The 15418-nt window shown below is 35.4% G+C and overlaps 3 protein-coding genes across 3 annotated transcripts; all 3 read right to left on the reverse strand.

Moving 5' to 3' along the window:
* Positions 1-2291: 2291 nt before the first annotated feature.
* On the reverse strand, positions 2292-4757 carry LOC132934675 (uncharacterized). Its single transcript, XM_061001003.1, has one exon. It carries the CDS (start codon positions 4755-4757, stop codon positions 2292-2294), a length of 2466 nt encoding a protein of 821 aa, XP_060856986.1.
* A 108-nt stretch (positions 4758-4865) lies between these two features.
* On the reverse strand, positions 4866-7469 carry LOC132934686 (uncharacterized). Its single transcript, XM_061001012.1, has one exon. The coding sequence runs from the start codon at positions 7467-7469 to the stop codon at positions 4866-4868; it is 2604 nt and encodes an 867-aa protein (XP_060856995.1).
* Positions 7470-8957: 1488 nt separating this feature from the next.
* On the reverse strand, positions 8958-14447 carry LOC132934695 (uncharacterized). Its single transcript, XM_061001022.1, has 6 exons — positions 13946-14447; positions 13658-13750; positions 11065-12498; positions 9541-10992; positions 9360-9464; positions 8958-9277 (listed from the first exon to the last, which is right to left on the reverse strand). Exons 1-6 carry the CDS (start codon positions 14103-14105, stop codon positions 8958-8960), a joined length of 3564 nt encoding a protein of 1187 aa, XP_060857005.1. The 5' UTR covers positions 14106-14447.
* Between the last annotated feature and the right edge of the window lie 971 nt (positions 14448-15418).

Below are 15418 nucleotides of genomic sequence, written 5' to 3' on the forward strand. Positions count from 1 at the left end.
CTGTAGGTTCAGTTAAAAAAAGAAAGGTCATGATCCAACATGACTACATCTTCACATGGTGAAGATGAAGTAACCTTTCTTTTTTTAACTGACTGGTTTTGTTGTGCGAGATATTTATTTTTGCTTATATTTCGAATTTTGTTAGCTATGTTTAAAATATTTGTATTAGAGCAGATTATTTTACATATTTATAAATATATTTAATCAAATCAAATTATTTATGTACATTTGATAACAATATAGCTAATATATGTTCATTTGTCAATGAATTTAAGATATTTTCATGCAAATTTGACAAAATTATTGTTGATTATAGATGTTTTTATTAAAATAATTATGATATTTTTACATATTTTTAATGAATTTATGAAATTTAAGTACCCGTGTTTTCATTAATATTATTTTTACTATCGAATCATACTATAAAACTTATATTCAATTAACTCAGGCTGTTTTATTTTTAACAAATCTATAGCTGTAACTATGAACAAGACACGTCTCAGCATTCCATGGTGAGTTAATGTTGATACATACACCAACATTTAGCATTAAATAATATGAAGCCATGATAGTATACTTATATTGTTCTAGCATACATGTACCTTTACAATGTATGTTGAGATGTAAAGAATTATACATGCGAGAAAAGGAAATAATATATCAAAAATAATAAAAAGATTTGAATTATGATAAGTGGCTTTATTACAAAAAAAAAACAATTTAATATATATATAGAGATATTTTACAAAATAAAAAACAAAACACAATAATATCTACACAGCTATTTTACAAAAATAATAAACTAATTAATATCTACAGAGATATTTCACAAAATAAAAATTAAATTAACCTAAACATTTATAAAATTAAAAATAATTTACAAATTTATATGTATGTTTATAGTTTTTTTTTTTAAATACAATTAACAATCGAGTTTAAAATGTCCATGAGCGTAGGTATGTATTCTATCGGTCTTTGCTATCCGCTTATCATCTTGTCGGTTGAAGCATAATTTTTTGGATTTGATTGTTCGTATCTTATGGTTGAATGATCTGATGGATACATTTTCCCTAGTATACAGTTTAAAGTTCTCTTTTTCGCCATCAGCGAAAAGGCAATTGATCGCGCCGGGAACGATACAATTATAGCTCGTGCGCCCGGTACAGCAATACTTGTACGCAACGTTCACACACCGATCGACTTGTGTTTGTGTGTATATATGTTATAGCGACTCAAAGGAAGTGGACGGGTTCGCCGTGCAAGACCAGAGAGTGCTAGTGTGTGGTGGGTGTGTGAGTGTGTAGATGTGATAGTGTGTAAGCTTATAAAATAATGACAGAAAGGTAACTCTATTTAATAATGGATAACACGGTTGCTGGTAAAAATGGTTGTTGTATTGTACACAAAATAAATAATTATTTGTGGACACAAGGAATATAAAAAAAACTCACAGCAACATAAAGGTATAAATATGACTAATAATATTGTGGCCCTTCTGGCCCAACAGGATATAATAATAAATAATAAATAATAACTCACAATTTGGACGGTGCACGGCTGGCCAGCTGCTACCCTTGCCTGTATAATAGTTTTATAATAGACACACAACAATAATAATATAAATTCACTGGCTATTCAAGCCAGACAATAATTTAAATAGCAATAACTAAGTACAGTTATAATATGATACTGTTTAAAATAACCCGACGATTAGCGTTGCGGTATATGCCAACAAAATAATAAAATATGCAAACGGCTATTAGAGCCGATGCTAACTATATAATATTTGTGGCGATTCGCGTCTATATAAACAATGAATTATTACAATAATAATAACAGACACTGACGGCGATTCGCGCCTACAAAGAGTATAATAATATTTGTGGCGATTCGCGCCTATAATACACAATGAATTATTACAATAATAATAAAAAGACACTGGCGGCGATTCGCGCCTACAAAAAGTATAATAATATTGTTGGCTATTCGAGCCAAAAATGTATCTAATAAAATGCCGGCGATTAGCGTAATTTCGGCGTTGGCGTAACGGGATAGACTGACGATTCCGGCGGCCGTGTTAAAGCTTCCACACAGCGAGCCGTCGGCGGCTGCATTACATAATTCATTATCTACATTTATATATTACATAATAATTCACGGACGACACAATTGACATAAAAATAATAAATACAAAACTTGCGGTGTGTGTGTGTGTGTGTATGATCGGTCGGTGTGGACGGACTATTACGACGCTACCGCCGGCGCGAACATTCTCCCCCCCGTTGAGAAATCTATTTTTCAACAGCCTCCTCTGCATCGATTGGGAGCTTGCAAAGTTTTGCGACTGGACGGCGCATTGTTTTACCGGAAGAGTTACGTACGGACACAACCCTTACGTTACCGTCACAACCTAGATGTAGTTCTATAACGCGTGCTAAGTGCCACTTAAAGGGCGGTAGGTTGTCTTCTTTGACAATTACTAAATCGTCTATGGCTAGGTTGGAGCTTCCTGATGTCCACTTTCCACGGACCTGTAGTTGGGGTAGGTACTCCATGTGCCATCGCTTCCAGAAAGTTTGAAGAAGATGTTGTACAAATTTCCAACGTCGCATTGCATGTGGTTCTTCGCCATTTAAATCAGGTTCTGGGAACGACGTTACAGGTGCACCGAGTAAGAAGTGCGCTGGGGTAAGTGAGGTGAAGTCGTTAGGATCGCTGCTCATAGGTGTCAATGGTCGGGAATTGAGGCAGGCTTCAATTTGACATAGCAGTGTACTGAGCTCACTTAGAGTTAGCTTTGCCTCTCCAGTAGTCCTAGCCAAGTGGTGTTTAGCGCTCTTAACTGCTGCTTCCCACAGCCCTCCAAAATGAGGGGCTGATGGGGGATTGAAGCGCCAGGTGATCCCTTCATTTGCTAGCTGACTGCCAAGATGTTGAGTATATTTGGTCAACTCCTTGTTCGCTCCAACGAAGTTTGTTCCGTTATCGCTCCACAGTTCTGCGGGTTTGCCTCGTCTAGCAACAAATCGTCTTAAGGCCGCTATAAAAGCCTTGCTCGTTAAGTCCTCGACTGCTTCTATATGAACCGCTCTTGTAGAAAAACACACGAATATTGATACCCACGCCTTTGTTCCTGATCGACCCCTGATTCCGCTTCGGATGATTAACGGTCCTGCAAAATCCACGCCCGTGTACGTGAAGGGACGTGAACATTGTACTCTTTCCTTTGGTAATGGCGCCATTATTGGAATTTGAAAGGTCGGTTTGCTCCGTACACACTTCACGCACCTTCGAACTGTTGAGCGCGCTAATAGTCTACCAGACAGCGGCCAATACCTCTGCCTGATTTCCGCTAATAATAACTGAGGACCACAATGCAATAATTTCATGTGATAATCTAAGAATATCAACTGTGTAATTCTGTGATTGTATGGAAGAATTATTGGTTGTCTTTGGTCTTGTGAAAGATTGGCATTGTCAAGACGACCACCCACTACTATCATGCCATACCTTAGACCGATGTTCAATGACCTTAACTTGCTTCGACCAGGAATGTCCTTATTTTTTGCTAATGCTTCATGCTCCTCCGGAAAGGCCTCCCTTTGAGCATAAGTTATCAGTCTCTGTTCAGCAACCATTAACTCTTTAACTGTCAGAGAGCGTACTAGTTGTGGGGTGCGTTTAGTTTTTATGAATTCAATGAACCGCAGAATCCACGCAGTTGCTCGACGTAGGCGTTGCCAGTTTGAGCATGAATCAACAAGTCGCATTGGTAACGGCACTGTTAAAAGAACGAAACGTACGGTTTTCTGCTCAGGTAATTCTTCTCCAGTTGGCAGTGATACTCGTTCGAATCGCCAACCATTTTGCTCATGAGATAGCCATTTTGGTCCACTCCACCACAACTCGATGCCTTTCAAGTCTTGCGCCTTCACACCCCTCGATAACACATCTGCTGGATTATCATAAGTCCTCACATAGTACCATTGCTCAGTATTGGTAATATCTAAAATCTGTGCAACACGGTTTGACACATAAGTTTTCAAGCGACTAGATTGGCTATTCAACCATCCCAACACTATAGTTGAATCGGTCCACAGGTAAAATTTATGTATGTCAACCTTCCATGACTTGGCTACCTTCATTGCTAACTGAGCCAGTACTAGGGCTCCTCCCAATTCTAATCTAGGGATTGTAGCTCCCTTGAGAGGGGCGACCCGAGTAGATGCGCACAATAATCGTGATTGCCATACTCCGCTTGGCAGTTTACACCGTACATAAATACATGCACCATAGGCATTTTCTGATGCATCACAAAAGCCGTGAAACTCGGTCCTTAATCCTGCACATGCGACTGCCTTTCTTGGAATTTCCAGTGTTTTAAGCATACCGAGGTCTGACCAGTAATTGTACCATTTTTGTTTTATTTCAACAGACAATGAACTATCCCAATCTGCTTTAACGAGCCATAGTTGCTGCAGAAAAATTTTTCCTTTTACCAACACTGGAGCAAGGAATCCTAGTGGGTCAAATATACTGTTTAGAGCGGATAGGAGACTACGCTTAGTTGCTTCACTGTTCTTGTCAGAAATCGCTACGTTGAACTGAAAGACGTCTACCACTGGCTTCCAACATAGGCCTAACGATTTAATTACGTCATTTTCACCCAAATCTAACACTAATAACTCATCATCATTTTTGTTGTCGATATGTTCGAGTACTGACTGCGAGTTTGAACACCATTTTCGTAATGGCATTTTTGCTGAATTCAATATCCTAGTAATATTCCTCTGTAGACGTAAACACTCTTCCTCAGTTTGTGCACCAGACAGGAGGTCTCCATGTAGAAATCTGTTCGTACTGCCTTAGCTGCATTGGGAAACTGACTGTTGAATTCTTCTGATAGGACTGACAGACATTTTTGTGGTCATGAATGAAGCAGAAGTTGTACCGTATGCAACTCTTCCCAGTCTATAAGTCCGTAACGCTTCACTAGGGTTTGACCTCCAGACGATACGCTGCAAGTTTCGGTCTTCTTCTGCAACCTCTACCTGTCGAAACATTTTTTCTACGTCCGCAGTGATAACGAACTGATGACTTCTAAACCGACATAAGATCGAAAACAATTCTTCTTGGATACTCGGGCCACACATTAGGACATCGTTTAAAGATAGTCCTGATGAGCTCTTAGCTGATGCGTCGAAAACTACTCGTACCTTTGTAGTTAGACTGGCCGTTTTGACCACTGCGTGGTGTGGTAAGTAAAATTGCCTTGATGTTGGAATTTCGTTTTCAATTACTTCCTCCATGTGACCCATTTCTAAATATTGTGTCATGAATTTTACATACTCGGTACGTAGTTGTTCATCTCGTGATAATCTTCTTTCAACGCTAATGAAGCGTGACATGGCCATAGATATGCTATCGCCTAGTTGGCTAACTTCTGGTTTTACAGGTAGACGGAGCACAAACCGACCATCAGCTCTCCTGGTGGCAGTTTTTTCGAAATGTCGTACCGTTTCCTGTTCTTCTACATGACGCTTATTGGCCTTGGATAACCTACCGAACAATCCTTGATCTGTTTTCATTGTTCGCCATTCGTCTTCTAATGACGCTCCAATACTCACTAAGCAATTAACGTTAAACTCTCCGGTCATAACCCAGCCTAATTTTGTGGATTGTAATGTGAGATTACCAGTTTGAAGCGGAATCCTTTCTGACTCTAACAACTCAAAAAATATTCCTGCACCCATTAACATATCGATGGTACCTGCTTGGTCGAACTGAGGGTCAGCTAACTGTGAGAGTATATTTTTTTTGATTCCCCAGCCGTCTGAGGGTCTTGTACTTGATGATAATGTGTTGACAATTGATGGTAACACGTAACATGATATGTTAGCTTGGAATGGTGATACTCGGAAACAAACCTTGATGTCTACCCTTGTAGTCGATTGTGTTCTGCTTGAACCGATTCCACTCACTGGCAATGCAACCCTTTCTCCTGATAGTTTAAGTACGTTTTGTAACCTTTTAGATATAAAATTCACTTGAGCGCCGCTGTCTAACACGGCACGACATATGAACTGCATTCCATTTGTATTTTTGACGATCACTTGTGCTGTAGCTAAAAATGCATAACGGTTCCCTGATGACCATAAGGTAGCTGATAACGCACCAGTTGCAGATGATTCTCCTTCACTTGTATTGCTAACCTTCTGGTCATCGGATACACTTTTTGAGAAATGTAGTAGAGTATTATGCTTCAACCCACACTCTCCACATGAACCGTTTGACTTGCATGTTTTCGTTGTATGATACGCGGACAAACAATTAAAACATAAATGAGTGTCTCGTATAATATTTAGACGATCATTTATACTCAAGTCCTTAAACTTGTCACACGCATATATCCTATGCAACCCGGTACAGCATGGACATTTTGTGGTCTGACCCCTTCCAGTGACTAAAAATGCCATTTTGGTAGTTTTCTCCGACTTTCTTTGTTTACTAGTTGATTGGTGTTGGCCTGTTGCCATTGGTTGACTATGAGATCGTGACTGTATTTCCGAGTTTGAATTTTCAAATGCAATACATCTTCTGGCTAAAAACCTTTCTATGTCTATGTACTTGGGTAATTGCGAGTCCTCTTGTCGAAGCTGCCACTCATGTGCCGTATTCTTGTCAAGACACCTTAGAATAATGGTAACTAGCCATGCGTCCCACTGCTCTATTGGTTGGCCTAAGGCCTTAAGCGCAGCTACATGACTTCCAATGTGTGAATGTAGTAATTGTAACGCTTCTATGGTAGCGGTATCTACACGAGGTGCATCAAGAAGCGCTCTTATGTGCGTCTGTATCACGAGGCTTCTGTTGTCATATCTCTGCTTCAGCCGTTCGGTAAACACCTCATAATTTCCGTCGACCATCGGGATTGAACTAACGATATCTAAAGCTGGACCACTCAAACAGGATCTTAAATAATATAATTTTTGTACTGACGTAAGCCCTTCATCATTGTGAACCAACGCGCGAAAAACATCATAAAAGGCCTCCCAGTTTTCAATGTCACCGTTAAATGTGGGCAAAGGTATAGGTGCCAATCTAACCCGGTTTGTATTACTTGACGATCCAAACGATGTATTTGGCCCTACCGTACTTGAAGAGCTCCGGGTGTTGATGATTTCTTGCATTTGAGATCTTGTTTCGAAGTAGTTCCTTTCAAATAATGCTCGTTCTTCTTCTTCCTTCTCTGGTTCTTCCGTAATTAACTCAATCTCACATTGAACTGCGTCAAATTTTTTATTTATATTAGGTAATTCTTCTTGACGAAACTCGAGGAGAGAGATTGACTGTTCATTGTGATCAAATTCCTTTACAAAATTACGAAGTCGTGTTAATGAGGCCTTCACCACTCCACGTTTTTTTCTTAATAAGATCATCTGTTTCTCATTATCCTCATCGAGAACCATAATGACAATAATGCGATCTTGATCCGATAAACTTACGAATTTACGACGAATTAATAAGGAACGAATATACAGTAATATATCGCGAATCTCAATTAATTAAGCGAATCAAGATATATGTAACAGTAATTGATAACTCTAAAACGATATTGATTTGCATTAGTAATTCTTTGTGACATTTATATAATAAAACACAAATACTCAGCTTATTTCATTCAAATATTGCTATTCTTGATATAATATAATCGCGTACGAAACGTTATAAATCGGCAATTATAATTATGACATATATAACGACGATAATACTTGTTACGCGTGACTCTTAGATAATATGATAATCACGTCGAGGTCACCAAAATGATCGCGCCGGGAACGATACAATTATAGCTCGTGCGCCCGGTACAGCAATACTTGTACGCAACGTTCACACACCGATCGACTTGTGTTTGTGTGTATATATGTTATAGCGACTCAAAGGAAGTGGACGGGTTCGCCGTGCAAGACCAGAGAGTGCTAGTGTGTGGTGGGTGTGTGAGTGTGTAGATGTGATAGTGTGTAAGCTTATAAAATAATGACAGAAAGGTAACTCTATTTAATAATGGATAACACGGTTGCTGGTAAAAATGGTTGTTGTATTGTACACAAAATAAATAATTATTTGTGGACACAAGGAATATAAAAAAAACTCACAGCAACATAAAGGTATAAATATGACTAATAATATTGTGGCCCTTCTGGCCCAACAGGATATAATAATAAATAATAAATAATAACTCACAATTTGGACGGTGCACGGCTGGCCAGCTGCTACCCTTGCCTGTATAATAGTTTTATAATAGACACACAACAATAATAATATAAATTCACTGGCTATTCAAGCCAGACAATAATTTAAATAGCAATAACTAAGTACAGTTATAATATGATACTGTTTAAAATAACCCGACGATTAGCGTTGCGGTATATGCCAACAAAATAATAAAATATGCAAACGGCTATTAGAGCCGATGCTAACTATATAATATTTGTGGCGATTCGCGCCTATATAAACAATGAATTATTACAATAATAATAACAGACACTGACGGCGATTCGCGCCTACAAAGAGTATAATAATATTTGTGGCGATTCGCGCCTATAATACACAATGAATTATTACAATAATAATAAAAAGACACTGGCGGCGATTCGCGCCTACAAAAAGTATAATAATATTGTTGGCTATTCGAGCCAAAAATGTATCTAATAAAATGCCGGCGATTAGCGTAATTTCGGCGTTGGCGTAACGGGATAGACTGACTATTCCGGCGGCCGTGTTAAAGCTTCCACACAGCGAGCCGTCGGCGGCTGCATTACATAATTCATTATCTACATTTATATATTACATAATAATTCACGGACGACACAATTGACATAAAAATAATAAATACAAAACTTGCGGTGTGTGTGTGTGTGTGTGTGATCGGTCGGTGTGGACGGACTATTACGACGCTACCGCCGGCGCGAACAGCAATCGAAATGATCATTGAAAGTCATGTGATTTTTAACTACGTGCCCTCGGACGCCTTTTGCCTTAATTTTCTCCTTGTCGTTCAAAATGTAAGCGTATGACTTTGCTCGAAGCGCGATAAACTGGGTAATTAGCTGTCCCTTTCCCTCATCGGAGAACAATCCTGGAATTTTCTTTCGTTCGGCAATGTAGCATGGATGGTCTATCGGCAAATCTGAAGTATCCATCCGGTCAAGTAAGTTTGAATTGCACTTCAAATCTTTGTAAAAATCGTCAGTCTTAATGTGATATATCAGTGAATCTAAAAATAAATTAATAAAAAAAATAAATAATAATAAATATAATGTTTGTAATAGAAAAATTGGATAATAATAATAATTTACCTGTATCTGTATACATGAGATTGATATTATCACCATAATGCGCCTTCATTACATTAAAATGGTAATCGTACATCATGGTTTTACTGATATCCAATACTGCGAAACCTAAAAAAAATAATTAAAAATTATAAATACTAAAATATGACATTTTTTTTTTTATGCAAGTAAAATAAATTGTTACCTATATATATTGGCTTGTTAAACATGATAATTTTGTTTTCCAATGAGACAGCAGCAAGATTTTCACTGTATGTCGTACAATGTTTAAATGTTTGCTTGTTGATTAGTTTTTGTAATCTTTGTGGACATGAAACTAGTTCCATCTTAAAACGTTTCCGTAAAGATTCCATGGTTTTTCCAAAAACGGCATTGTTTAAGAGTTTGAAGAAATCCTTTTCGAATTCATTCTTCGCGTTCTTCCTCATTTCAGTATTTAATTTAATGTATTTTGCAAGCCAATCCGATTGTTTGAACTCTAAAACTCTGTGTACTTTTTCTACAATTAAACCATTTGCTATGGCTTGCTGCAGGTTTCGATAATGGATTACGTAATTTTTTTTTGAATGAAGTGTCGCCATAAGTTTTTTCACTTTTGAATCAGGAGGAATTTTGTTCTCAGGTAAAAATGGAAGATCGTTGTGTAAGTCATGGAGTTCATTAGGGTATGATATGTCTACCTCATACACTCTGCCTATATCTGACGTCGGCGTCAAAACATCTAACCCGTCTAACTTAGGCTCCACCCATTTAAAGTCACCGTATGGCATGTGCTGTGACATTGCCCACCCGTACAAATTGTTGCAATCTTGGTAAACTATCCATGATTTTGACTTTGTTGGATCATAATCTTGGGTTTTTTCATTATTAGCTTTAGCGTACCTCATACTTGCTTGTGTGAGGCCACCACGGATTGAATTTTCAAAAAATAAGTGGGTGTCAAAATCAGAGAGTAATTCTAGTTTGACTTTGGTATATTTCAACATACAGTCAAAACTAAAACCTGGAGCTGTAAAGTAGTAAACAGGGTCTAAATTGTATGTAGAAATGCACATGTCTCTGAAATTTTCGAACACGTCAGCCAACAGCAGCACATCAATTTTTAGATACAAATCGCTATATTCTCCTAGGGTTTTGCATTTGAAATGGTTCCATACTGTGACTGCGTGTTCGTATTCCTCATCGTCTATATGTTCTTCCGTTAATGTGCTATAAAAATCTTCTTTCCGAGGCAAAATCGTTTCTTCTAACTTGTCCCAACTATCGGTAAACTCGTATGGGTAAACACCCTTACGTGTGACGAGATCCATATCTCTGGGTAAGAATGCTTTTGCGGTTTCTCTGAACTTCTCGAAACCTGGTGTTAATAAATTTTCTGCGAGTGTTGATAATTTTGATGCCATGAATCGACAAGAGTCTATGAATCGAATTGAAAAGTTGTTGGTAACGTTTTTTGAAAATGAAATGTATTTTTCTTCGCTGTTCGGAATCACTGAGATTGATTTAGTGTCATTTCCGAGTTCGGTTACGATGAAATGTGCATCGTAATTAGACAAATTGTGTAGAAAGCATGGTACAAAGTTAGGTTTTTGGAGTTTCAGGTTGCAAGTATTGCATAAAGTTTGCCTAAATTTTCCTGATAGATGGCAGTGATCTGTCACCTTTTAGTTTTTGACAGAAAAATCACATTCACATAGATTGCATGTACTTTTTGATACATGTGCTATTTGCTCTTCTTCTGTTATTATGATGGGTTTATTTGTTTTAAGTAAATCTTGAACTCTTCTCGCGATCTCTGTCACTTCATCAACGAAACGCTTGGCTACATCCTGGTGTGACTCGCTTCCGCGATTAATAATAGGTGATGTTGGTATCTCATATTTCTCAAGCAACTCAATGGGGACGTTTTCTGAAGCCTTTACGAATACTCCATAGCTCATTGGCTCGTGCTTTTGAAAAGCTGCTGTTTTTTTGCCTTTTTTTTCTTCGCATTTAACAAGGAGTGCCTCGAAATCGGCATATATCGCGAACGGATGTCTTTCAGTGTTACTCCACCCATCGAACTCTAACAATGTACCGGGCTCAGGCATCTTAGGCAGAATTGGCTTATGTGCTCCACATATCAACTTGTGTTGTTCAAGTCCCGCCTGACCTTTTAACTTATATTTTGTATGTATATTGTCAAAACTGGTAAAACATCGTTTGCAAAATACAACATTTTCGGCGTGTAATGTTTTTTGTGATCTCACAAGCCTCGAAAGGTTAGAAATGTAGGTGTAGTGGCTTTTATTACCATCAGTAATTAGTAAGAGATCAAAATGATATTTTTTTTCTTCATCCGCAACCTTAAGTGGATAAACAATATGTTTCTTATTCTTTTCTTTTTTTAATCCATAAACGTTGACTGATATTTTCGGGTTATTTTTTTCAAATGTTTTTATTTCCCTCACAGGTGTTGGGAATGTTAAACCAGAAAAATTATATTTGTCCTCGAGCGATGTATAATTTTCAGCCACTTGATTTTTGGCATTACCCGAAACGTGTCTCGCTATGATTGCCCACTTGAAGCACTGTTGGTCTGAGTTTTGGGGATTGATAATTGCTTTTTTATTTTTTATGTCCTCTGGAAGTGTAATATAAGACGAACCACCCATAGGGAAATAACTATATACTCCTAACAGTAAACCATCTATTGATTGTAGTGTAAATCCACTTCCTTTAGAAGTATACATTTCTTCTTCAAGCAAAAGGTTGACAAAATCTTGATTAATTTTAGCTTCAATATCTGTATCTATAAACATTTCCTTAGCTGAGGTCTTAAATGCTCTATTCTCTGCTGAATTTTCTACGTTCGGGCGTTCATATGTTGCTTCTAATTTAAGATTATATTTAATTGTTTGTTTTGCTGATAGTGACTTGAGTAGTTCTATTAAGTCTTTTTTTGTTGATTCTAAAAATGTTCTGTAGTTGGTCAAGTTATCTGTATTTTTCACGTAATACCAATTGATTTTATTCGATAACGATGTGCCTGTCTTGATGAATCCTCGTGTCTTGACGATGCTCATGCGTGTCTTTTTAGCATTTGCTGCTTCATTCGAATTTTCCGTATGATATGGGCGCTTATGACCATTGCGAGATTGAACTGAAAAAAAAAAAATTTTACTATTGTATTGCTAAACATTATAGAAATGCATGTTACAGCTTGAAAATCTATAAAAAATTTTAATGAGATAGAAAAGATAAATTGTTGTTATAAATATAAACGTTTTTTAGTAAAAGTAGGTACCTGAAGAAAAATTAAGAATTTAAAAAAATTTTAGTGATGTGTTTATCGTATAGAAAATACGATTTTTAAAAATATGCATCAATAAAATGAGGTAGGTATCAAGCTCTAGTATTACACACATGTATATGTAATGTATATATATATATATATTATATAATATGTAAAAGCAAAAACAAATATGATATAGAGCTCTCAGTTATAGTAATAATACACAACGTTCTTTTGTGTAGCATGAAACAATAGTAACAGAACGATGTATATACGCTGGCTTTCGTAATAGTTTATTAAGATCTTTAGATAAATAGTATGCCTATTTATGTTTTTATTGGTATTATATTAAATATATATAATATGTTTTTCATAGAAAAATAAGATATTCATATTGTATTATTATATATATATATATATTGTATAATATGGTCAAATATATTTATTACAATTTCTGTTTATACTTAAAAATATATATAAAAATTAAAAATTATTTATATATGTTTTTAATAGCGTTATGACAATAATCGTATGGAAATATTTTCAATTAATATATTATTACATGAATTTATCAAAACTATTGAACAATTTTACGAACATTTTTAATGTATATATACATATTATTATGATCTTAACAGGTTTAACTATGATAATTATAGGATTTATCAGGATTGTATCTAAATTATTTTATGTTTTCCATGATTTTATACAACTTAGAATATTTTTTCCTATTTTTGTTAAGAAATTATGATTTTTCCGTATGGTTTTATGTATTTTCACTAAGATGCTTATATTTTTACAGGTATTGTTTTATGCGATTTTGAAGAAAAAAAAAACTAATAGCATTTTTTATTTTAAATATTTTGAAAGGTTATAAAGCAACATTTATTTTAATTCATCGATAAAGTAATATTTCTACATGAAGTGTTCTATTTTCTATAAAGTACCTAATATATTATCCATAATTACCTAAGTAAGTAATATATATATATATATGTACATATAAAGTTATGAATAATATATTTACCATTATAATCGTAAATGTGTTCAGCTGGTGTAAAAAAATCTTGAATTTCTTGCTTGGTTATGGTTGGTTGTTGTTGAACTACAATATTTGAAGCTGAAAATAGTATTGTTATTAATTAGATAGGTACTTGAAAAAATAATTCAACGACCAAATTAATTAATTTGTTTAACACCTTTGTATACATTACCACCACATATGTTTTAATGTAATAATTAAACATAGTAGCCTTGGTTTTATAATATAATTTATCTAATAAATCTGTAAATAGTTTAAAAAAAAAATACTTACGATGTTTATCCTTGCTATGCCTGATGAGGTTATCTTTTCGCGTAAATATTTCTGAGCATATACTGCATGAAATCTTATTGGATACATCGTGTGACTTGGCATGTCTGTGTAGATTTTTAATCATTGTAAAGGTTTTATCACATATATTACACGAGAACATGATTACGTCTGATGAAAACTGATGAACACTAGTCAAACTCGCGAAACAAGACTTTACCCTTCAACGAATAGATGGGTGATGAATTATAGAAAAATATATTGTACTTTAAATAACAGTGTGAAATAGTTTTATCTAAGCAAATTATTAACGTATGCGCTAATATCAGAACTAGTGGTAGAAAAATGAACTACGGTGTTCATTAAAGTAAAATAAATAACTTAATTTTATAATACTTGTAAAATATTTGTATACACTTTAAAACCCCGTAAGAACTCTGAAATAACACGACTTGAACGGTAGTTAACAGACTGATTTAATTTTGCACTATGCACTATACTTTATGGCTGGAATTCATCGACAATACTCGGACGTGTCACTACAGGCTTGTACAGGTCTGTAGTCGGATGATGTTGTTAGGGCGTGAGGACGGGTTGCGGGGTGAAAAGGTTGGTACTCTATTGGATTGGAATGTTTCATAATTGAGACTGTGTGTGAGTTTGTGTGTGTGTGTGTGTGTGTGTGTATGAGTCTGTATGTAATTTAATGAACAAAGGCCTGGGTGGCTGGTAGGTGGTTGTATGCTATATGGGATACTGTTATCGTGTGTGTGTGTGTTTGAAATACATTCGTATGCTTTGGCGAATCGTTTTTTCGTATGTAATTATATGATAAGAAAACTGTATAATATTTTTAGATATGTATGATGTTGTAGGTATCTTAAATCATATTATGAGCATGTATGTTCGTATGTATGTATGTATGTATGTATGTATGTATGTATGTATGTATGTATGTATGTATGTATGTATGTATTTATGTATGTATGTATATATATATTTGTATGTATATTGAGCGCGTGTGTGTTGTAAATATTATTATATAAGTTCAGAATGAAAACTGATGAGTACTGTATGGTATCGTGTGTTTGATAGTATATTATAGTTTGTAAATTATGGTCATATCATATTTATATGTATATAAATATAACATATGTATCGTATGCTAACGATGTGTTTTATTGATATGTAAGTATATACTATGTAAATTGTATAATATGTTCAGGGACTTGTGATAATGATGTGTGTATAATTGTTTGGATAAAATATGTAAGTATATGTATATATGTAAACTATATTATAATATATTTGAATGTGTGTGTGATACATTCCGATGTATAACGTGTGCTTTAGCGGGGTGTTTATTCGAATGGGATTATAATCTGAAAATTGTAGGTATAATATTTTTAGATATTGTACCATTATATTATTATATTTTGAGCATGTATGTTCGTATGTATGTATGTATGTATGTAT

This window comes from Metopolophium dirhodum, chromosome 1, assembly GCF_019925205.1.
Source record: "Metopolophium dirhodum isolate CAU chromosome 1, ASM1992520v1, whole genome shotgun sequence".
In the NCBI taxonomy this organism is placed as follows: Eukaryota; Metazoa; Arthropoda; class Insecta; order Hemiptera; family Aphididae; genus Metopolophium; species Metopolophium dirhodum.